This window comes from Crocuta crocuta, unplaced genomic scaffold (genome assembly GCF_008692635.1).
Source record: "Crocuta crocuta isolate KB4526 unplaced genomic scaffold, BGI_CrCroc_1.0 scaffold48, whole genome shotgun sequence".
NCBI lineage: Eukaryota > Metazoa > Chordata > Mammalia > Carnivora > Hyaenidae > Crocuta > Crocuta crocuta.
The window spans coordinates 2,570,213-2,595,508 of record NW_027533089.1 but is presented as its reverse complement, the minus strand read 5'-3'; the positions used below and the strand labels follow the sequence as shown (position 1 = coordinate 2,595,508).

Sequence of the window (25,296 nt, the reverse complement as noted above, 5' to 3'; positions counted from 1 at the left end):
TTTTTAATTTAAATAAAAAAAAAAAAAAAAAAACTTTGGCTGATGTGTAGGAAATGGGTTGTCAGGGGACAAGCATGCATAAAGGCAGACCATCTAGAAAGCTGTTAGTGTCAGTGAAATGAGAGGCCATGGTGGCTTGGTCTGAGGTACTCATCTGGGAGCTGGAGAGATACAGGTAAAGTTAGAAAATTCTTTGGGCATAGAGCTAATAAGATTTGCTTAGGGATATGAATGTTTAGGGAAGGGCAAAGTGAGGGAGGAATCAAGGAAAATTCTTAAGAGTTTTTACATGAGCACCCTAGTGAATGAAGGTGTCCTTATGAAAGAGGACTAAGGGAAGAGTAATGTTTGTTTGGTTTTTTCTGAAGAGCACTGCAGACCAAAAGTTCTGTTTGGCTTGTGAGTAAGTTTGAGATCTGTCATGAGACCTTTGTAAGGAGATCTCAGATAGGCAGTGGATGTACAAATAAGGAATTCTTGGTAGACCTCAGCTGAATACAAAAGATTGGAAATGGTACACATAAAGATTTAAAGTCATGAAGTGGCATTTATTTGGCATGAATCACAATTCCCACCCCTTCCATTTTCCTGGAAAACATCCTTCTTTTCTGTAGAATCCAATTTAGCTTCAGGGTCCCTTTCAAATCACCACAACCAATCGACTACAGTTGGCTTTCAAGATAAAATCTGTATATCATCCTTGTCTAAGTCCTAATGATCTATGTATAAAACTTTTTCTCACTAGTTTAAAACACGTAGTCTCAAATTCATATTATTTGATTCTTTCTCATTATTGTTAAACTTTAACATTTTTATTTGTTTTTTTCCTTTGTCCTGATGACAAAAGTAATACGTTTGATTGAGAAAAACGCAAACATTACTGGAATGTACAACCTATCTATTGAAATGTTCTCATAATCTCACCTCTTGGAGATAAAGCAGGAAACTTTAACATATCTTAACATCATCCAGTAAATGTTTTAGACAGTAAACAACATAGGCAAATACCCAACTCTTACGGAGCTTATATTCTAATAGGGGTTCCAGTCAATAAAGCAGATGAACATACAAATAGATAATGTAATGCCTTATGGGGGTGAGTGCTATGAAGCAGAGGAAGGGGTTACTATTTTAGAAGGGCTTGGAAAGTCCTCTGCATAAGGTAACATTTGAATAGAGACCTTAAAAGTGAAGGAGGGGAGTAGGGGTCTGATCAGAGGAAGATCATTCTTGGTAGAGAGATAAACTCACTAAGGTGAGGACCTGCCTGCTGTGTGTAGGCAGCAGTGAGAAGGGCAGTGTAGCTGACGTGCAATGAACAGGGCAGAGCGGTAGGATTCTAGAGCTCAGGGAGGAGGTTGTGGTAGAAGATATCACTTTGGGTGTCAGCTGCTTATGAATGGTCCTTAAAACCATGAGATGGATGAGTTTTCCCAGAGAATAAGAACTGGTAGAGAGGAGAGGAGGTCTGAGGACTGAACCCTGGACGGTGGGGCACAGGAGGTATTCCACCTAATGAGCGGCAAGTGGAGTGGCCGGGAGGTGGGAGGAGAGATGCACGTCATCTTAGGAGCCATGTGAAGAGTGTTTCAAACAGGAAGGAGTGATCAGCCCAGTTACATGCTGTTGTGACTTAGAAAAGACACTTAGAAGGGTAACGAGAAGGAAAGCCTGTTCAGAGGAGCTTCAGGAGAGACCGGGGAGGAAGGAGACAGAGGTAGCAGCTGTAGTCAACTCCTTTTTTTTTTTATTTTTATTTTTTTATTTTTTTTTATTTCTGGGAGAGAGAGAGACAGCGTGAGGGGAGGGCCAGAGAGAGAGGGAGATACAGACTCTGAAATAGGCTCCAGGCTCTGAGCTGACAGCACAGAGCCCGACGCGGGGCTCGAACCCACGAATTGCGAGATCATGACCTAAGCGAAAGTCAGACGCTTAACCGACTAAGCCACCCAGGCGCCCCTGTAGTCAACTCCTTTTTAAGGCCTTTTGCTGTGAAGGGGAGCAGTGTGATCGCCTGGCAGCACCGAGGGCCCACTCTGAAGTCTGTGGTCATGAATTTAAAGTGAAAACAACCAGCACAGTTGTATGTTTTTCTCTAGTCTTGCTCAGTCAGCTACTTGGTCAAAAGTATGGAATAGACGGAGTCAACTGGCTTGGGGTTTTGTCAGATGAGTACTGACAGAGTGAGAAAGAAGCATGGCAGAGATTACAGAGGTGGAAAATGAAGATTTAAAGGTGGTAATAGATGCCAAAAAAGAGGAGAAAAGAGAGAGCATTAGCGGGTCGGAGTTCTGGGAGGAGGGTGAGTGCAGAGAACAGGGGAGGCTCTGGTTATGAGAGTCTTGAACTTGGGATCCGCAGGTGTAGGGTATGACTGTAGGGGTAGATCCAGGATAAACCCATTATGTAGAGGCCAGGTGTGCTGGATGCGTTGCCCACATGGGTATTTAAACTAAGAGTAACGAAAAAGGTAGATGTGGAAAGAGAATAAGCCCATGACCACACTCTTTAGTGACCAAGGGGACCTACCCAGGATGGTAGCACTGGTAGTCAGGATGGACAGAGAATGGAATAATCTGATGGCCTGGGCCTTAAAGGAACTATGGTTTTTGGGGGGGAGTAGGAGGAGCAAAGCTCTGGAAGTAATAGTGATTAATAAGGAGGATGTTTACATCACCACAAACTCCTGTAGTACACACAGTTGGGATAGAAAACAGCGCTATAGGGGAAACAGTGCTCTTATAGGAGAGCCAGTTTTCATGTAGAACAGAAACATGCTGTGGCTGTTTGGAGAAGAGGCTGAGGAATTTAATTGCGAATTTAAACGTATTTTTTTAAATTATGGAAATCATTATATCGACAGAGAAACTTGGTATATATAGAAAAGGATAAGGAAAAAAATCACTCTTAGTTCCACCAGCTGAGGGAGCCATGTTAATATTTTTGTGGGTTTTCTTTTGGCTTTTTTCTTTTATTCTGAGCCCTTTTTTGAAAAGTGTTTTTGTTTGTATTATGTATACAAAATTATCTTGTTAAAAAAAAAATGGGGAGTGCCTGGGTGGCTCAGTGGGTTAAGCATCCGATTCTTGATTTCCATTCAGGTCATGACCCCGGGGTCATAGGGTTGGACTCCATGCTGAGCAAAGTGCCTGCTTAGGATTCTCTCTGTTTCCCTCTCTTTCTGTCCATCCCCCACTCATGGTGTCTCTTTCTCTCAAAAATAAATAAACATTAAAAAATTTTAAGGTTTTTCTGATAATATAAAGTTATTATATAAAGTTTGGAAAATGTTGAAAAAATATAAAGATGTAAAGAAAAATCAGTTAGTATCACAACACCCATAGGTCACATTACCACTGTCACCAGCATTTCTTTACAGTCATTTCTAGACCATTTTTTTTTTACATTGAGTTTCTACTTTATACACTGATTGTTAAGTTTGGTCAGCATTAGAGCATTCAAAGCTTCTAGATGAAAGATAAAAATACAGTTATTATTTTAAGTCAGTTAAGTTTTGTAATGATTTTATTAGGTAGCAAAGCCTTAATTCAATGATAATAAATTAAACAAGGTACAGGGCAACACGTAGAATGATTCATTATTATGAAGAGTCTATATCTAAAGTATATATTTCTTTTTACATGTATCAGGGGAAAATATTAGAGTATACACATACACACACGTGTGTGTGTGTGTGTGTGTGTGATTTGAGTCTCTCTGGGTGGTGCAGTTTTATTTTATTTTTTTATTCATTTTGGGGGGTTGGTGGTGCAATTTTAAATTTGTGCTTCTTTCCTAATGTCTCTAAGGCAAGCCAGTGTTTCTGACTTTACATTAAAAACCTAAATTTTTAAAATGGAGGGGAATTTTAAAAAAGTAGCTCCAAAGGACAAAATAAAGACATTCTAGTTGTCTGTTTTTATGGTAAGAAAGCAAACTTGGGGTGCCTGGGTGGCTCAGTTGGTTAAGCGTCCAACTCTAGGTTTCTGCTCAGGTCATGATCTCATGGTTCATGAATTTGAGGCCTGTGTTGGGCTCTGTGCTGATAGTGTGGAGCCTGCTTGGGATTCCCTCTCCCTCTGTCTCTGCCCCTCCCTGTATCACTTGCTCTCTCTCTCTCAAAATCAACAAACTGAAAAAAAGTATACTTCAAGTTCATATGGTAAGGAAATATTTGTAAGCAGAACACTCTGAGATGTTTTTCATATTGGGTAAGATGTTGCTTGGTTAGCCAAAGCTGATCTTGGAAATACATGAAAACTCTTACAGACTCAACAAAATGGAGTGTAAAGAAGTAATTTTCGTTACCCTTAATTCTTATATATGTTTGCAATTCACCAAGAGCAAAAGAAATAATAGGGCTCCATATGTTTTCTGGAACTAAATATCCTTGATTGAGAACATGTTGTGGAAATAGATGTCTCTCTCTCTCTCATAGGCTTCCCAGTGTTTCCGTTTTCACTTTCACAGTGAAAGTGATTTCTTAGTAAAAGACATTTTTTTTTCTCTCAGCATTTTCTAACACAGGGAAAGAGTGCTATAGATTGCTCAGTAAAACTGAGTTCTGCTGTGATGAATTTTGTTTCCTGATGAGAAGTAGAAGATTGAGTAGAATAGTGAGAATGTAATTTTTTATCTTCTGAAAATACACTTCTAAGAGATTTCAGAGTTGTTTTGCTCCCTTTTTCTCAGTAGTTGAGTTGGAATGGGAAGTGGATTCATAACTTAGCATCAGAAATATGAACACTTAGTTGTAGCTTTGAAACATACTGTAATTTATTTAAAAGTGATGCCCTTTACATAGATCTGTAGCTTGATTTTTGATTCACTTAAAAGAGGTACCCATGCATGATGGGAAAATATACACAAACAGGATGCAGAAATAATCTTTGTTTCTGGTGTGGTATGTTTGAAGCTGTGCTGGAATTTTTTTTTTTTAAATCCATTTTCTGCAGCTCACCAGTTACCACCTTATAGTGCTTTGTACCTTTTTACCACAATCATGTGTAAATACAAAGAAAAACTTTTAAGCAAAAGAAATTGTCTTTCTGTTAGGTGTAAAAGTTTTTCAAGTAATATATTTGTTCCTTACAAGTTGAAGAAAAAAGTCGCCCAAAATGTAGAGGCAAACTCCAGACTTTAGAAATGACAGTTATGGTCATAAATAGCTATATACAATGAAAAAGAGTATGCATTAATGAAAGCAAAATTACAAATTTGAAATTCTAAATTATAGATGATCATCATTATTAATGAATACAGGATTTGGACCAGATACTAATTTTGATAAATCTTGTTGAGTGTGTTTAAATAGGCAATTTGTGAACTATATTAAGTAAAAAGTAGCATTTTTTTTAACATATAAGAAGCTACTATATCTTAAAATAGTCCTATATATGAGAAATCATGAAGATTTTTTTCATGAAGATTTTTTTTCAAATATGGTTTTGGGTGTTGCCTAATAATTTCCTTTGTGGCTGGGCTATCAAACGGTTATAATTTATGAACTGTACTTGTAGGGTGAAGTAAGTAGTTTCTTAAGATTTTAACTTGTTGTTTGTGTATGTATCTGTATTGTAAAATTGAACAAATGGGAACATTATTATATAATAATTGTATTTTTAATCATATATAAACCATCATAGTGAGAGCATTTACAAATACTAATTAGTTTAACAGCCTTTTCAACCAGCATTCTGGGAAAGAATGCCGTAAGGCATTCATTTGTTTGTAAGCATTAACTTCTCACCTATGTATCTAGAAAAGTATCAATTATGTTACTATCCTTGGGGGAATTCAGAAATAGTCACTCGGAGTATTTTGTGTGTTTTTGGTAGTTTGGATTTGGAATCCTAGTTAAGAAAAGGTGGCAGACAGCCTTAGAAATATAAAAGGAGCAGAGGAAGTATAGTAATGTATTAGTGATTGTTAGCCAACAGCTATAGACAAGAGAGTATTTGAGAGAAGGACTTATTCTTCTATGTAAAATCTATGACTTTATTTCTGTAAGGCTTGTGAAAATAATGGAAACACTGTAACAAGTGTAATTTAGTAAGGTCACAGATACAAAATTGATGTAAAAAATTAATACTCTTCTTACATAAGCAAAATCCAGTCTTTGGATAAAATATGTAAAACTTGTGTGAGGAAAAGTTTACTTTTAAAAAACACAAATGGACTTGAAGAGAGCCTCTTTTGTTTTGGAAGAATCACCATCATAAACAGGTCAATCCTGACATTTATTTATATACTTGAAACCATTCTAATAAAAATACCAACAGATTTTTTTCTGGAGGGCGGTAGTGAAAGTTGATCTTGAAGTTTACAAGGAAAAACAAACAAGCAGGAGGAATGGTTAAGAAAACCCTGGAAAAGAAAATATAAAATGTAAAGCCTGCATAGTTAAAATAGTGAGGAGCCTGAAGAAGCAAACTAATGGAGCAGATGAGAAAATCCAGAAATAGATTTAGGTGCAAATACAAATTCAGTAAGGATAAAGGTGGTCTTTATCCTTTCTAATAACTGGACTGTCTTTTGGAGAAAGATAAATTTGGAACTGTAGTTCATGCTATATATACTTGAATGAGTTCCAAATTGACGAGAGCTCTCAAAGTAAAACATGAAACCATGCTAATACTAGGAGAAAGTATATTAGAATTGTTTTACAATGTGAGAATATTAGGGTTATAACTATGGCTCAAAACTAGAATCAGTAAGAAAAAAGATTGATGAATTAAGTTACATGAAAAAGAATTTGGGCATGGAAAAGAAACCATCAAGAGGAAGTCGAGCGCTTTCCTGCGGCAGGGCCTTGGCAGGAGGAGCTATGGTGCTAGTCTCCCTGAGCTGTCCACCTCCATTCTTGTTGACCAGCGACACCTGCATGTGCTACTGCCGTGACTGGCCAGGAGACGTCTCGCGGCACCCTCAAGGGCCACAGCAGCTGAGTGACCCAGTTTGCCACAACTCTCCAGTTCCCGGACACGATGCTCTCTGCCTCTCAAGATAAGACCATCATCGTGTGGAAGCTGACCAGGGGTGAGGGCATGCCACAGCATGCTCTTCAGGGTGATTCCAACTTTGTGACTGACGTGGTCGTCTCCTCACATGGCCACTTTGCTCTCTCAGTTTGCTCTTCATCTGTGGGATCTCACAACGGATACCACCAAACGCAGACTTGTAGGCCATTCCAAGGATATGCTGAGTGTGGCCTTATCCTCCAACAAGTGGCACATTGTCTCTGGCTGTGGAGTACAGTACATTGTCTCTGCCGTGGAGTACACAGTGTATACAAATATATAGTCCAGGACGAGAGCCATTCGGAGTGGGTGTTTTGTGTCTGCCTTTCACCCACTAGCAGCGGTCCCATCATTGTCACCTGTGGCGGGGACAGGCTGGGCAGACTGCAAGCTGAGGACCAACCCTGTCAGCCACATGGGCTCCCTGAACACGGTGTCTCTCCAGGTGGATCCCTCTGTGCTGCTGGAGGCAAGGAGGGCCGCATCATGCTGTGGGACCTCAATGAAGGCAACTCAGTGCCCTGTGCTTCAGTCCCAGCTGATACCAGCTCTGTGCCGCCACGGGCTCCTGCATCAAGATCTGGGACTTGGAAGACAAGATCACTGTAGGTGAACTGAGGCAGGAAGTTATCAGTACCAGCAGCAAGGCAAAGCCACCCCAGGGTACCTCTCTGGGCTGGTCTGCTGATGGCCACACTCTGTTGCAGGCTACAGAGAAGCCTGGTGTGAGGGTGGCTGGGGATCATTGGCACCCGCTAGAAATACATGGCAGAGCTTTAGAAATAAAATATTGGTTTCTGACTTTAAAAAAACTAACAAACAAAAGGGAAGTCAAAGGTATAATAAACCGATAAATATGTGCCACTTAGAACATGAAAGGGTAACCTCCCTAATATAGAGAGAGCTCCTAAAAAGAAAAATTAAAAGACTAATAGCCTGATAAACAAATGGGCAAAAGTGTAAGTTCATTTAGTTTACATGAAAAGAAATACAAGTGACTTTTAAACATAAAAAAGTAGTTCAGCCTCACTCATTAAAAAAAATGCAAATTAAAACTACCCTGAGACACCACCTCTCATCTATCAGGTGAATAAATACTCAAACGTTTGCATAATCTTTTGTCAAGCATACAAATAAAATAGGCAGAACATCCTGATAGAAATGAGAATGGTACTATCTCTGCAGAAAGAACATTGACAGAATCTAGCATAATTAAAATAAGTTGGGGAGGGAGCAGTGACATCAGTCAGATAGCAAGATAGGAAGTCCTAGATTCTCTTTCTTCCATGGAGACCTAAATTAAACCAACAAACTGACAAAATACATTTGTAGAAATTCTGAAGCCAGTTCAAGGGTTCCTGCACCCCAGGCTAGTGGGAAGCCAACTACATGGAGGCTTGGTAGGAAATATGTGACACTTTCCACTCTGATTAGGGCATTAGCACTCGGCCCCTGTCCCTCACACAGGTTGGAGTGTTTGCGAGGAACTCCAACTACCATATTCTCCCTGGAAAGGAAAAGGAGTTGAGCATACCTCCAACTGACTTTTGGGGGGTAGGGGGTGCTGCCTAAGAATGTCATTCTTGGTTGTGTGCATGAACTGACCGAAACAGGATGACAGCTTGGGCAATCCTGAGAACAACTGTGCATTAGAGCCTGCAGTACCACAGATAGACACTAGATGGAACCCCTGAACTGCGATTTAGGGTAGCCCAGCCAGCAGCATTGTTAATGGACACAACAGAAGGCTCACAAAGCACAAGCCTCGGGAATAGAAGCCAGCAAACCTCTTCAAATAGGACAGAGTTCTCACAAAATCACATAGAGGATACATACCTGGAAAAGACTTTTGAGGTATCCAGAATCTCTAGCAAGCAGAGTAGAGAAAGCCATTCTTGTATGAAACCAGACCACAAAGTCTAGAGAGTTGGTCGATTCTTCAGATGCCAAAACCCCAACAATAAAAAACAAGACCTACAAAGAAACCGCCAACTATAATATGTTTAAAGAAACAAATTAGATCTCCAGAAACTAAATTAAAAAAAAAAAAAAAAGGAAATGTGAATTGCCAGGTAAAGATTTCAAAATTACCATCATAAGGATACCTCATTACTTAAAAAGAAAGCACAGATAGACAACTAAACAAAATTAGGAAAATGATGCATGAACAGAATGAGAATATGAACAAAGACATAAAAACTATGAAGAAGAGCCAAACAGAAATTCTGGAACTAAAAGAATAACAGTACAAAATTGAAAAATTCATTGGTAGGACTCGAGTAGATTTGACCAGACAGAAGATAGAATCAGTGAACTTGAACACAGGACTCAAAAATTACTGAAGCAGGGGAGCTTAAAAATGAAAAATGAAGAGTCTGAGAGATTTATGGACAAGAAGAACAATATGCAAATTATGGGAGTCTCAGTAATGAAAGAAAGGAACAGAGAACCTATTTGAAGAAACAATGGCAAAAAGTTTATAAAATTTGAGAAATGGATATACAAATTCAAGAAACTCAAAGAACTAGGGTAAATCTAAAGAGATGTACACTGAGACATCTCATAGTTAAGACTGTCAAGTGTCACATGTAAAGTAAGAATCTTGAAAGCGGTCACATGCCATGATAACCACACACACACACACACACAAAACCCTCTAGGATATTTATCCACAGAGGGAAATGAGAAGTGAATCAAAACATGTCACTATAGAAAAATTATTGAAACACAAGGAAAGGAGGAAAATAAGGACAAAAAGCTATAAGACAGAAAACAACAAATGGGAATTGTAAGTCCTATCATACCAGTAATTACTTTAAATATAAACAGATTAAACATACCTAGTAAAAGACATAGACTGGCTGAATGGATATTAAAATAAACAAAAACATGATCCAGTTTTGTTCTATAAGAGATTCACTGTAGATCTAAATTTACACAGACTAAAAGTGAAAAGGTAGAAAAAGATACTCTGTGCAAACGGGAACCTAAAGAGATTGAAATGGCCATACTTATATCAGAAAAATGGACTTTAAGACAAAAACTACCACAAGAGACAAAGAAGGACATTGTACCTCATTTTCAGTTACAGATAAAGCAGTCAAGTAGAAGATCAATAAGAAAAGAGTAGTCTTGAAAAATACTGTAGACCAATTGGGCTTAAGAGACAAATACAGACCACTTCACCCAATAATAACAGAAGGCACATTCTTCTCAAGCAGACATGAAACAATATCCCAGATAGACTACATGTTAGGAGCAAAAAACGTCCTAACAAATTTTAGAAGATTAAAATTATACAAAATATCTTCTCTAGCCACAATGGAATAAAACTGGAAATCATTAGCAAAAACCCACAAAAATCCAAAATTATGTGGAAATTAAGTAACATACTCTTTCAAAACCAGTGGGTCAAAGAAGAAATTACAAAAGAATTTAGAAAATATCAGGAGAGAAATGAAAACAAAAATACAGCATATCAAAACTTATGGGATACAGTGAAAGTGGTAATGAGAGGGAACTTCATAGTAATAAACGCCTACATTTAAAAAAAGTCAAATCAACAACCCAACTTTACATCATAAAGAACTAGAAAAAGAGGAACTAAACTGAAAGTCAACAGAAAGAAGGAAATAATAAAGATTGGAGCAGAGATAAGTGAAACAGAGAATAGAAAAACAATAGAAAATGTCAACAAAACCCAGAGTTGGTTTTTGAAAAGATCAACAGAATTGACAAAGCCTTAGCTAGACACCCTAAGAAAAAAGAAGACTCAGATATCTAAAATTAGCAATGAATGGAGACATTATAACTGGTATCAGAGAAATAAAAGGAAATATAAGAAACTACCATGTACAGTATATGTCAACAAATTGCAAATCTTAGAGGAAATGGATATATTTCTAGAAACATCCAACCTACCAAGACTGAATCATGAAGAAAAAAAAAACCTGAATAAACCTATTATTAGTGGGGAACCAGTGATTAAAAATTGAAGCACTAATAAAAATCTTATCAGCAACAACAAAAAGCACAGAACCAGATGAATTTACTGGTGAATTCTACTAACAATTTAGAGAAGAATTCACACCAATTCTTTTTCAAACTCTTCCAAAGAATTAAAGAGGAGGTGAGACTCCAAAACTCATTCTCTGAGGCAAGAATGACCCAGGTTCTGAAACCAGACACCTGCTTGACAGGAAAAGAAAACTATAGACCAATATTCCTCATGAATATTGACACAAAAATCCTAAACAAAATACTAGGCAAAATGAATTCAACAGCACATTAAAAGTATCTTATATCATGAGCAGGTGGGATTTACACTTGGAATGCAAGGATAGTTCAACACATGAAAATCAATTGATGTTACATACCAAATGGACAAAGTGAAGGAAAAAAGACATGATCATCTCAATCAATGCAGAGAAATCATGTGATAAAGTTCAACAGCTTTTCATGGTAGAAACATTTAACAAACTAAGAAAAGAAGGAAACTACCTCAATAATAAAAGCCATGTAAGAAAAACCAATGTCATATTCAGTGGGGAGACTGAAACCTTTTCCTCTAACATCAAGACAAAGGAAGCCTGCCCAATTTCACCACAACTATTCACCATAGTACTGAAAATTCTAACCAGAGGAATCAGACAAGAAAAAGAAATAAAGGCATACAAATTGAAAAAGAGGAATTAAAATGATCTGTTCACACATGATATGTTCTTCTATGTAGAAAACCCTAAAGATTCCATCAAAAAGCTGTTAGAGCTAATAAAAGAATTTAGCAAAATTGCAGAATACAAAATCTACACTCAAAACTTAATTTTTAAAAAATACTAACAATGACCAATCCAAAAAATGAAATTTAGAAAATAATTCCATTTATTATAGCCTCAAAAAGGATAAAGTACTTAGGAATAAACTTTACCAAGGAAATGAAAGGCTTGTACACTGAAAACTACAGAACTTTGATAAAGGAAATCAAAGATAAGAACAAAGGGAAAGACTTCTCTTATTTATGGATCAAAACTTAATATTGTTCAAATGTGTATAGTACCCAAAGTGATCTCAGATTCAGTGGATTCTCTGTTAAAATCCCAATGACATTTTTTGCTGGAAAAAAAGTCTCAAGATTTGAAAAAATGGACTCTCAAGAGACTATGACTAGACAAAACAACCTTGAGAAAGAAGGAGGCCTCACACTTTCACATTTTAAAACATACTACAAAGCAACAGTAATGAAGATGGCATGGTCCTGGCATAAAGGTCCTGGTCACATACACCAATGGAACAAGTAGCCTGGGAATAAACCTTTGCATATATAACCAAATGATTTTTGATGAGTGCCAAGACTCTACAGTGCAGAAAAGGCAGTTTCTCATCAACAAATGTTGAATGTGTTGGGTAGACAGTTTTTAAAAAGAAGGAAATGCTGTCACATTCTAAAACATAGATGAATCTTGATATTATGCTAAACAAAATAAGCCAATCCAAATGTGACAAATATTATATGAGCCCATTCAGATGAAATGTGTAAAATATTAAAAATTATAGAAACAGAAAGTAGAAAGCTGGTTGGTAAGGGTTGGAGGGAGAGGAGGAGAAATTACTGTTTAATGGATATAGAATTTCAGTGTAACAGCATGAAAAGTTACACAGATATTTTGCACAACAAAGTTAACACTACTGTTACTGAAAAATGTTTAAGACAATAAACTCAATGTTATGTATTTTTTACCATAATAATAAAAAAGAATAAGGAAGACCTCTATGTGGTAATATATGATTTTCAAGATCTATTATTTGAAAAAAACACTTGAGGGGTGCCTGAGTGGCTCAGTCAGTTAAGTGTCTGACTCTTGCATCAGACTGTGTGCTGACGGCGTGGAGTCTGCTTGGAATTCTCTTTCCCTCTCTGTCCCTACCCCACTCACATGCTCTCTCTGTCTCAAAATAAATAAATAAACTTAAAAAAAATTTAAAACCCCCTTGAAATGTAGCACATGCTATATAGGTGTATAGTAAAAGACATGTAAAAAGTAACGCTACTATCTTTTATATAAGAAGAGGTACACATATAATGTGGATGTTTTCTTATAAATTTCCAAAAGAAACTCTAGAAGAATAAACCAAAATCAACTATAATATGTTTACTTCTAGACAGAGGGAAGGAATTAGAAGTGAGACAGAAGTGAGACTTTGAATATATTTTTTAGCTATAGTTTTGACTTTGGAATCATTGATACTTTTAGCCTTTAAAAAATTAAGGTGGGGTGATTAAGAGTACACTTATCATGAGAAACACCAAATAATATATGGAAGTGTTGAATTACTATATTGTACACCTGAAACCAATATAATACTGTAAGTTAACTAACTGGAATTAAAATAAAAATGTAGAAAAATACAATAAAAAGTATAAGTAAATTTTTTAAATAAAAAAATATTTGTAGACTGTCTACTAAAATCCCAGGCCTTTAAAACATAACAAAATGTTTCCTTCTTATTTCTGCAGTTGGGGAAAACAAATCAGAAGCAATCTCTTAGTCATTTAGTTTTCATGGATTTTGTTTTCAGGGGTTCATGAGGTGGCTGTGCTTTTGTTAAGTTCACTTTTAGTTTGCTTTATTTTCTGATTATGCATCCTGTTAAGAGGAGGGGCATATTGAGAAAGTGGCATTTGTCCAGAGGAGGGGGAAGACGGCTCTCTGGTGGAGTTAGACACGTCTTTTCCTTGTAAGGTGAACAAGTGTTTTCCTTGTAAGGAGATATTATTGTATCTGTATCTCTTGCCCTGAAATGACAATTTCTATCTTCCTACTAGTTTTCTGAAATAGAATGTGGTAAAGCTGTATTTCTGTCAGCCTCCTTTGTCTTGCATTCCTAGTACATCACATTGCAGGGGACTCTTCTTTCAGAAAGCAAGGGACTATTCCCAACCTTTTTTGTTCTGTAAACATTTGTTTTCTTGGGGTTGTTTTGTCCGACTTTATCTCATGTAATAGATTATAATTGTTAATGGAAAGATAAAAATTTTCTAAACTCTAAAAGGTGGTAAGCATCATGTGCAAGGACCAGTTATCAATATGGATTACGGTGTCTTCTAGGAGTAGAAACTGGGTAAAGTCTTGTTCCTTAGTGTCTAAAGGACACTGGATTTGTTCTGTTTGGGTAGCAATATATTTATAGGTCAAACCCTATATTTTTCACTCTTGTGTGCCTCATATAGTTTTTGTTTGCTTTGTTTTCTGGGGTTTTTGGGGGGTGGGGAGGCTCAGGAGTGGAATTTAGTGATTCATCACTTAAATATAACACCCAGTGCTCATCCCAAGAAATGCCCTCCTAGTGCCCATCACCCATTCACCCATCCCCTCACTGACCTCCTCCCCTCCAGCGACCCTCGGTTTGTTCTCTGTGGTTAAAAGTCTATAATAATTTGCCTCCCTCTCTGTTTTTATTTTATTTTTCCTTCCCTTCCCCTGTGTTCATCTGTTTTGTCTCTTTAATTCCACATATGAGTGAAATATATTTGTCTTTCTCTGAAGGACTCATTTTACTCTGCATAATAAATTCTAGTTCCATCCGCATTATTGCAAATGGCAAGATTTCATTCAAAAAGTAAAAGTAAATTTTTAAAATTGGAAACCACATGAAGTTGTTTCAACTCTGATTTATTTATTCACTCTTAATCTTTTTTCACTGTTTTTCACTTGTTGCCAAAGAAAAAAAAATAGTCCCTTTTGGCTCTTTAATTTTAATGTTCATTGTTAATTTGTGTGTAATCAGTTTGTAACTCTCTTCCACTAGCTATAGCCTGCACTTACTTAAGTTACTCGGTTCTTTTGGTTAATTAATGCTTGGAAAACATGACTTCCACCCCTATCTCAGCAGCTAAGTATTTTCATGTAGTCAGCATCCACTGTAACGTAGCAATTAGAAACCTACCTTGAGATATTCAATAAAAGGTCTGTTCTCCCAGTGGTATTTTAAAAGTTTACTTTGGGTAAACAATTAAATAAACGTCCTTTTGGCTTTCCTTTGTATTTCCCATGTTTGGTTTACTTCTCACAAACATGTGACTTCAGAAGTTATCGCTGAGCATGGGTCCGTAATAATAACTAGCTGTCAGGGATTTGCTTCTATTCAAATTTTGACAAACCAGGCAGCAGTAAGATTCATATTGTTACTACTGTTCATCTTTTCCTGAGCTTTTAAATTTCTTTCTGTGGGCCAGACCTCCTATACACTCTGAAGATCAGCTTTTCCTAAAGTCACAATTCTCCTGTAGGTAAAGGCATTTTGTAAGCACTAGCAAAGTCATTTTGATGACTTCATTGGAGGAAATATTGCAGAGCGGTTAAGAGCCTTTGCCATGAAGCCAAAGTGCCTAGGTTCAAATCCTGGTTCACCATTTAGCTGTGTGACCTCGGCCAAGTCACTTAGCCTCTCTCTGCTTCAATTTTTCATCTTTAGAATGGGGTTAATAGGAATACCTATCTCATAATTTGTTATGTATGGATTAAATGGATTAAGGTATATGGGGCGCCCGGGTGGCTTAGTTGGTTAAGCGTCCGACTTTCGCTCGGGTCATGATCTCGCGGTTCGTGGGTTCGAGCCCCGCGTCGGGCTCTGTGCTGACTGCCAACTCAGAGCCTGGAGCCTGTTTCAGTCTGTGACTCCCTCTCTCTCTGACCCTCCCCTGCTCACGCTGTCTCTCTCTCTCTCTCCTAGAAATAAAATAAAACATTAAAAAAAAATGGATTAAGGTATATAAAGTCTAGAACAAATTGGCAAAAAATTGTGAAGCACTGTATCAGTGTTAATTGCTTGCTTGCCTACCTTCCTTCCCCCAAGGAATGCTGTTGGATAACATTCACTTAAATGGTTTCNCATTATTTATTCACTACCAACTAGGGAAAAAAGAGAGAAAGGAAGGAAAGAATAAAAGAAATATAGTTCATTGGATGGACTTCCTCTGTCATTTAGGAGGGTACAGGGAGTTGCCGCATGTTAACAGTGCCCCTTTTCTACTTCCCTCTGACATCCTTCCTGGGTACTGGATTTCTTCTGAGGAACACGCCCAGCCCTCCAGAGGCAAAGCTCTATCACTGTATGGTGAGGAAGCCTTAAGGTTTGAACATCACATAGATTGAATCAGTTATACATAATACCATTTTTTAACTTAAACCAGATAGGCCCAGTTTAGCTCAGATTCCTAATAGCCTTGTTGAGCCTAGAGATAATCAGCACTTTGGTTCCATTCCTTTTGGATTTTTCTTTCTGATCACAAGGCCTTTTTGTTCTCAGTTAAAACTTGTGATCACTGAAGCTATCTGAATGATAATTAATTTGATTTTGATAGTTGTGATAAATATTTCTTGCCATCTTACTTGGTTTTTCTAAACAAAACGCTGTGTCTTCATTGTTTAAAAATGAGGGCGACTAGTGGCTCAGTTGGTTGGGCTTCTGACTCTTGATTTCAGCTCAGGTCATGATCCCAGGGTCATGGGATTGAGCCCCGCATGGGGCTCTGTGTGGAGTGTGGAGCCTGCTTAGGATTCTCTCTCCTTCCCTTTCTCTCTCTCTCTCTCTCTCTCTCTCTCAGCCTTTCTGTCCTGCTTGTGCTCTCTTGCTCTCTCTAATAATACAATTTTTTTTAAATGCAGATTTCCTTAAAGTATGTTATCTCCTGCTTTTGTCCATTCTAGTCTAGCTACTGCTTTCCAGTGGGTAATGGAAGAGTGGGGAGGTTCTTCCAGATCGCATTATCTTTTCAAGATAAGTGTTGCCATATTTAATACAAATAATGTGAATTTTTTCCTGCCCAGTCTTCTCAGAACTGATTATTTTGTCGAGCTTTTGCCCTCTTACCTCACTGATTCTATTGTCTTGTCCCAAATTCTCTCCCTCTTGACAGGCTATTGGGGTGAATTTACATTCATTTTCTTCTTTACCTACACCTTTGTTCCTTATGGATACAGAATAGATCTTTTAATTTTTTCTTATATTTCTGGTGTGATTTTAGTTTTTTTCCATGAGAATGAACAAAAGAGCTTTTATTAAGATAATAAATTGCAAAGCAAGAATAGGGAATGGTGATTGTTCCTGCCAAAGCGTAATTCTTTCTCACCTGTACCTAAACAGAGAATAAGATACTTTTGCTTTTATTTCTAGAAATTCTTCTGGGGAGTGATTAAATTGAAGGCAACTTTATTGTTTTCCTATTTATCTATTACTTTGAAGGGTTGAAATCACATCAAATAAGAGTATTCTATATTCTAATTATCTTCCACTAATGTTTGAAGTTTGTAAATAGATTATACATACAGCAGACATGTGTTAAATGCTTATTATATTGCAAGCACTGTGCTGGGCCCTGGGAATAAAAAGAACATGGCATGGTCTCTGGCCCTGGAAGACTTCATCACGCTGAGGCCCCGCAGTGCAGTGCAGAAGCTTGAATGGTAGATTCAGCCCCTCCAACTCTGCCTCATGGCAAGGTGTGACTGAGAGCAAGTTGTCTTACTCCCCCTGAGCTGGTTTCCTCTTCTGTAAAATGAGAGAGTTGGCCTAAGTGATCTATACGCCTGGTATTCGATCATTCCAACATGGAATATTTTTCTTAAGGTTACTAACTTAAGGCTGGTGTGAGGATCAAACTAGAAAAATTGTATGAAAGCATTTTAAAAACTATTAAGTGTTGTCTAAACAAAGATATTACTAATTATTTACTAATTTGACATTATTTACTAATGTTTTTGATCCAAAGACCAGATGCATTAGGTGTTATAACTAAGTTGCAGAAGTTTAAGGAAAAGGATGACCTTTTCATGACTTTGGCTCTGAGTTCTAGGGATATTTTAGGGTATTTTATTATCACTGTTATTAAGTAAAGTAGGGACTCTGTAAATGTGCATCGATTTAAGCCATAGGTTTGAACTCTGTATAATTATAAGGTACACCACAGTCCCTGTGGTTTGGGGTTATCTCTTCTATATTACACTTATGGAACTCTGGCTTAATTAAGGTAATTGTTCATCAGTATGAAATAATTGTATTTATGCAAATATGACTGCATATTTACAGCTTCGATAGAACTACTGTTTCTAAACGTAGAGTATATTTCAATTTTGGGTCAGTTTTCTTTGGGTTTTTGTCTAGTAAATATTTTCAAGTGCATGACATATACCAGACCTTCAAATGTATGGGTTGTTTAAAAAGTACAACTATCTTTTCCTATGTTTGCAGATTATAAGAACCCCTGATAATATGCCCAAGGACTAAGCCCATAAGCCAGTTCAAAAAGCTGAATCAGTAATTATGTTTTAATTATTATTATAGGTGTTTATTCTCAGATCTAAGTAATAGTTTCAGCTCTCTGAAATTTTTTATTGCTAAGCATTAAGATTATCACCAGTCTATTCTTCAGAAGTTTTCCTAATGTATACCCTTTTCTTTTGTTTGGCTTATTCATAATTATGGCTAGATAATCTACTGTTGAAACGGTGAGACTCTTTCACTAAAAGCTGCTTCCAAAGTAAGATTTGAGTATATTTTCGTTTACAAAGTTACTGGCAATAAAGAGTAATAACTATTGCTTATTTAATCTGTTAGCATTTAAACTTTCACATTAATTTTATGCTTATGACTATATGATTATAAATTTGATTTACCTTCAGCTCTTTAAAGAATAAAACCATTACCCTGTTTTACTGGTAAACTCATATACCTAATGACTCATGCCTTTTATATATGCTAGGAAAATGGTGTTTCATTGTTAAAGTTAGAATTGAGTTAGTCAACGAGAAGTGAACCTCTAATTATTTCCAAATGCTTCCTTTTTGGGTTTGGATGCAGCTCTAAGTGTTAGCTCAGTCAGGAATTTGCTAAGCTTGTCTTTTTCCCCATATCCTTTCATTATGGGTAGATAGATCCATGCTAAAATCTGTTTTATGATTTCCCATTACGATAGTTAATCAGAAAAATATGACACAAACTCCTGAGCTAAACACAATTTTAAAAGGCAAAAATAAAGTTTCTGCAGGTTTCTTTTACATTTTTATGATCTTTGAAATTGTTACAGAAATTGACCTTGGTTCTGAATTGCATGTCACCGTGTGATTTAGCAAGTACCTTTCCCCCTCTTCCACAGTTTCATGCCCTACTTATAGTTACAGCTGAAATCCTTCCTGTTAGACAAAATTAGTGTGACACATCCATGTGCTTTGGTGAAATGCTTGCTGCTGTTGAATGTAAACATTTCATTAAAATTCTACTGAAGCAGGCAACCATTTCAAATTTTATAATATAGCAAAATCAACACACACCTCATTGATCCTTGCCAAAAAAGGCTCTGTTCTATATTATTTCCTTATCATTATGATATCTTTTATTTGGTTATTTTTAAACTAATTAACTTGATTAAAATGTTTATTTGCATTAAGATTCTTGAATTGACTGTTAAAGTGAATGATTTCTAAATTCCGTGTTTATTCAAATAGTGTGTTATCTGTGATCATGGTACATGGAACAATTCTAGAATCCTCAAACTAAGCGCCACATGTGAATAAATGAATTTTATGTGAAAAGAAGAAATAATCGTCCGTCCTTCCTTCTTTCCTTCCTTCCTGCCCCCTCCTGTCCCTTCTCCTCCTCCCCCTCCCCCTTCTTTCTTAAATGAATGTGGTGGCAAAGAGTAGCTGGCTTTGGGAGGCAACATACACGGAATGTAGACATAAAAATTTGAACAAAGGTTTGGATAAATTTGTAGATGGTCGTTCTGGATGACTTATTAAGAGACTGTATTAGGGGAATGTCCTTTATGGTTTTAAGGCTGATCTCTTCAAGGATTATTATAGTTTGGACTCAGCCATCTCTTACTGTGTTTTAGCTAACACAAAAATTAGAAAAACTAGACTATGCCTAGGTATTCTAAAACATTACAAATATTTTGAAACTTGTTTGCAAAAAGATGTTTCACACCTGCTACTTAATATCATTGCTCACAGTGTTTGCCTTCTGCTACAGTAAAGTCTGTATTCTCTTTTCCATTTTTGCCCATTTTTCTTTATTTGTAAAGGAATATTTAAAAGTAAGTTACCAACATATTAATAAAGAAAACTGTTCTCCAAAAGTTCATGGGAAATGTAAATGGACATAGGCATCATCCCCAGTTCTCCATTCATATGCGCCTTCTTCCAAATGCAGGGCCCTCAATGAGTGTTGCCTGACTTCCAGTGACCTGTCTATAGGCTTTTTCAAAAGTTTTGAATTCCGTTAAAGTAGCTGTTGTGAATTATTTATCTTTTTATTTCCAGTGCCTAGCACATAGTTGGCATATAATAAATGTTTGTTGACTTGAACTTTTCAAAATTGAATTTGGAGTCTAAAGACTTGATCTTTTTAGTCTAGCTCTCCTACTCACTAGCTGTGTCCTTTAGCAAGTTCTTTTCATGTTCTAGGCCATCATTTCCAACTCTAGAGTAAGATTCTATCTGGTTCTAGGAAATATGATGCCAAAGAGGGCATATAGTAGTGTTCAGTAATTGCTTACTCATATTGCTTGCTTAGTAAAATTCATTTGCAGAAGCAAATCAATTTGCCAAGAAGATCTCATCTCATTTTGTGACTCTGCCTCCCAGAAAGAGACATATTCTTTCATCTCCAACTATATTCTTGCACTAGTATTCCTTATAGTTTGACCATTTTTTTTCTCTTATGGAATGAAAAATGAAGATGGATGGAATTGCCTAGATATGTAATCCACTTCATCATTTTATAGATGAGAAAATTGGTGCTCTGGAAGGCTTATACATGTTGTCCAGAGTTATTTAATGGCAGAATTAGAACCCAAGTATCATGGTTTCTGTTTGAGTGCCTTTTCCACCTCAAAAATCTTTAGGTGTTATTAGTAGTTCCTTGGGATAAAGACTGAAGAAGAAATGATCAAAATAGCTAAATTTTTCTGTGTGGTTCAAACAGGTACATGGAAAAAAAACCCTCTTCTCAAAATTTTATTATAGGACAACCATTTTTGTGCCTCACTTTCTGAAAAGTACAGTAAGGAAAGTAGGAAAACATAAAAATTGTAAGTTAGTTTGTAAAACTATTCTGTGACCGATCCTTTCTCTTTCCTGAGAAATGACAGAGAATAAAGAAAAATGTTACAATGGTTGAACTGTAGCTTATAAGTCTACCTTCATGTTTTTCTTTGCCTTTTTTATAAACCCAGGGCATCCTTACCTGTATAATATAACAGCACAGTAGATAGAAACAGACATTGCTCTTGAGGTTACATTAAGGAATAACCAGTATTTTTTTGCTGTAAAANATCAAATTATGTTGCACAGATTTTTTTTTTTTTTTTTTTTCCTTGAAGAGCACAGAGAGGACAAGAACAGTTTGGGATCAGGACATAATACTCTACAAGGGGTGACACTTGAGATTTTAAAGAAGGTTAGAAGCCAGACTACAAGGCAGTTTAGGGACAACATTCTAGGCAGAAGTGACAGCAAGAGCAAAGCATGAAAAGAAGGAACAGCTAAAAGTAAAGTATAAGTATGTTTGGTTTGAGGGCTTAAAATGTGAAGCAAAGATTGATAGCAGGTGAAGCTAGACAGGGCAGATCCCCCAAAAATACCATGTTAAAAAGATTACATTTAATCCTCTAGGCAGTGGGGAGGTTTTAAGGGATTTTTTTTTAATGAGAAAGGGATAATAGGGTCAGATACTGATTTTAGATAGTCTAATAGGTTTATAAAGAATGATTATATTAGTTATCTAAGAATACATAACAAATTATTAAAAAAAGAAAACCAAAAACCTAGTAGCTAAACTAACAGGCATTATCTTATAGTTTTTGGTTCAGGAACCTGGTCATAGCCAGTGAGGCTCCTTGGCTGAGAGTCCTTCACAAGATGGCAGTCAAGGTGTCACCCAGGGCTACAGTCAATTCAAGGTTCATATGGGGGGAGAATCTACTTCTAAGCTCACTGAAATGAAGTACTGAGGTCCTTTTGGACTATTGGACTGAGGGTCTCAGTTCCTCTAAGAGGTATTCCTCAGTTCCTTGTCACTTAGGCCTCTCCATAGAACAGCTCACAACATGGTAGCTATGCACAATGTGAGAGAGCAAGAGAGCAGGGTGAGCGAGATGGAAGCCAGAGTCTTTTAACCTGATTTTAGAAGTGCCGTGTCCTCACTTTTGCTGTACATTATTCAAGTCATCAGGTCCTAGCTTTATTTAGGTCACTAGGTCCTAACAAGCTGCTGGGTCCAGCCCATACTCAAGAGTAGGGGATTACACAAGAACATGAATATTAGGGAGGTGTGGGCCATTGGGATCCAGTTTGAAGCTGCATATCATAATGGACTTGAAATAAGACTCGAGGCAAAAATGGCCCACTTAGGAGGCTATTATAATAATCCAAGTGAAGATATAGAGATTACTGTAGATATGTGTAGTAGAATGAAGGGAAAAGAACGGAAGCAAGAGATATTTAGGATGTTAAATCCTGAGAACTTAGTGATTTAGAGCATGGAGGTTTTAAGAGAGAAGAAGGAATTAAAGGTGGCATCTAGTTCTTACTTAGCCTCTTAATCTGACTAAAGAATATTGTCCCTTAAATGTGACTTAACCTCCTGTCCACCTTGAGTTTTTCATCTTCACTACTGCCATCCCCTACATGCTTTTTGTCTTTTGAGCTTTTCCTTGATGTCACTTTACTATTTCTTCACTAATCCAGTTAGACACCACTTATTTCTGTCCATATCTGTTTAATTTTCCTAGTTGTCTCTGTTCTTATCTTACTCTCATTATCCAAGTACTTATCACTGTGCACTTAAGGTGTGGAAACAGTCTTAATTGCTTCCCTCTGCCCATTTTCCTATCTTTAATCTAGAGTCTAAAACATCTAATATTTGCATATCTCTCATTGATTTAACCAACCAGTATTTATTGTGGGCCGACTCTGGAACCAGCACCTTACTAGGCCTCCCTGAGGAACGTAATCGCAAGGACAACAAGCACCGTCTCTGTTCTCATTGTCTTTATTCTTTGAGTGTCTCCTCTTCCTCTCTACCAGTCAGAAGAAATATCAGTCATTTTGGGGGATGCCTGGCTGGTTCAGTCAGAGGAGCATGTGACTCTTGATTTCGGAGTTGTGAATTCAAGCCCCATGTCAGATGTAGAGATTACTTAAATAAAAATAAAACTTAAAAAAAAATCACTAAATTTTAAGGTACATTTCATCTTCTACCTATCTTGACATATGTAATGTTCCTTTTGTGTCTGTCTCCTACAGCTATAACTAGGAGGGGTTTTACTTTGGAAATGTTGTGACTCTCCGAAGTTTAAAAGAGAGCACTGGGCTTAAGCCATTAGTGTAAGGAAGCTATTTCTGACATCTTCTGTCAGTCTGCTTCAAGCGGTAGAGCTGTGCCTTGCCACCCTCACCCACTGGAATCATGTGGAGCAGTTTTTAAAAACATGCATGCGTTGGAGCACTGGGTGGTTCAGTTGGTTGAGTGTCCGACTCTTGGTTTTGGCTCAGGTCATGATCTTACGGTTTGTGTTTGAGCCCCCGTATCAGGCTCTGCGCTGACAGCATGGAGCCTACTTGGGATTCTCTCTCTCCCTCTCCCTCTCTCCCCCCTCCCTTTCTTTCTCTCTCTGTCCCTCCCCTCCTTGTGCTCTCACTCTCTCTCTCTCAAGATAAATAAAAACCTAAAAATTAATAAAAAAATAAAAAGATGCCTTGACCTCCCCTCAAAGAAAGATTCTGACTTAATATGTCAGAAATGAAAACAAAGAAGGCTCTAAGGTGAATCTGATGTCTAGGTACGTAAGAGAACTACTGCAATAGAAGCACCTTCATCATTATACTGTTAATTGTTTTGTGTACAGTTAACCATCCAAATAGCTTAAATCAGTGATTTCCAAATACTGGTGAAGGACTAGCTACAGCAATGCATAGATACCCAGGCCCTGTCACTTTTGCTGATACACTACATCTGTGTTATATCCAGGCTTCCCTGTGTTTTGTTTCTTTAATCTTTTTTTTTCTTGAGAGAGAGAGAGCGAGTGAGCAAGGAACAGAGAAAAAGAGAGACACAGAATCCAAAGCAGGCTTCAGGCTCAGAGCTGTTAGTACAGAACCTGACCCAGGGCTCAAACTCCTGAACTGTGAGATCACAACCTGAGCCAGAATTGGACACTTAATTGAGCTATCCAGGCACCCTTCTCTATTTTTTAAATAATGAAAGAAGACTGATATATAATTGGGCAGGAAAGTTATTGGATAAATGGACCAATATACCATATTAATTTTTTTGTAATTTTCTTTACAATACTATTCAGATATACACATGTAAATATTTGATAAACATCAAGGACCAGTCAGCCATGATATGCTTTATAGATTACACTGGAAGATTCTGGTCAGTTGAAATCATATTTTAAATAGCAGTTGAATGACTCCTATGTTTAGATTTTTAGATGCTTCAGTACTATTCAGCGGTATAGTTCCCTGTTTCATATGTTGGCTCTTTTATTTTCAATAAGAACTTAACGATCACAGGAAAAATTTAGAACAATGACTTGATTCTTTTTTCCTCATATTATTCTGATAAATCTTACTATATTCTAGTATAGAAAGGTATATTATTACTTTCTTGCAGAATGGGATTGTCAGAATGTGGATTTAATAAATGTTTTCTTCCTTTTCTTTAGTGTTATTCCTCTTTTAAGAGAATCTGTTGGCATATTAATGCAGAGGACCCCTCCGGTGTTGGAAAATACTCTGCCTCAGTGCTATCAGAGGGTAAGTTTCAGAGCTCCCAAGCCATTAGATTTTATGTTGTTTCCAAGCTGTTAGGGTTTTTAACTTTTACAAATATGGGAAGCATATGTGTATAATTTAGTATTTCTTCCAAGATTGAATGCTGACCATGAATGCCATTTATACAAACCAGAATAAAATCATTGGAAAATATTGAACTTTACTAAGGAAAATGTGGTAGAACCTGACCTCATTTAGAATTTGAGCCATTTTTTTAAAATATAGGTATGAATAGCAGATGATGTAAGCATTTATTCAACCTATATTTTTTGAGCTCCTGCTTTGTGCCGAATAAGGTACTAATAAGGTACTAAGGATAGAAAGGTAAGCAAGACAGACAGTGTCTCTGTTCTCAAAGAGTTTATAGTCTAGTAGAGAAAAAAGGCACTAAACATTGACAAGTAGGAAAATGTCCATGATGTTACTGTAATAGAAATAAA

The 25,296-nt window shown here is 36.9% G+C and overlaps 1 protein-coding gene and 1 pseudogene across 3 annotated transcripts in view; both read left to right on the top strand.

Moving 5' to 3' along the window:
• The window catches only part of SLC30A7 (solute carrier family 30 member 7), a 79,941-nt gene that overhangs the window by 37,374 nt on the left and 17,271 nt on the right, over window positions 1-25,296 (top strand). For all 3 annotated transcript variants that reach the window (XR_013330716.1, XM_077746112.1, XM_077746111.1), the window contains one exon: window positions 24,748-24,838. Coding sequence is in view for 2 of the 3 variants with exons in the window: in XM_077746112.1 (XP_077602238.1) it covers window positions 24,748-24,838 (91 nt within the window). In the remaining variant the exon portion in view is untranslated. The remainder of the gene's footprint in view (window positions 1-24,747; window positions 24,839-25,296) is intronic.
• Window positions 2,197-7,873, top strand: LOC144216632 (small ribosomal subunit protein RACK1 pseudogene; annotated as a pseudogene).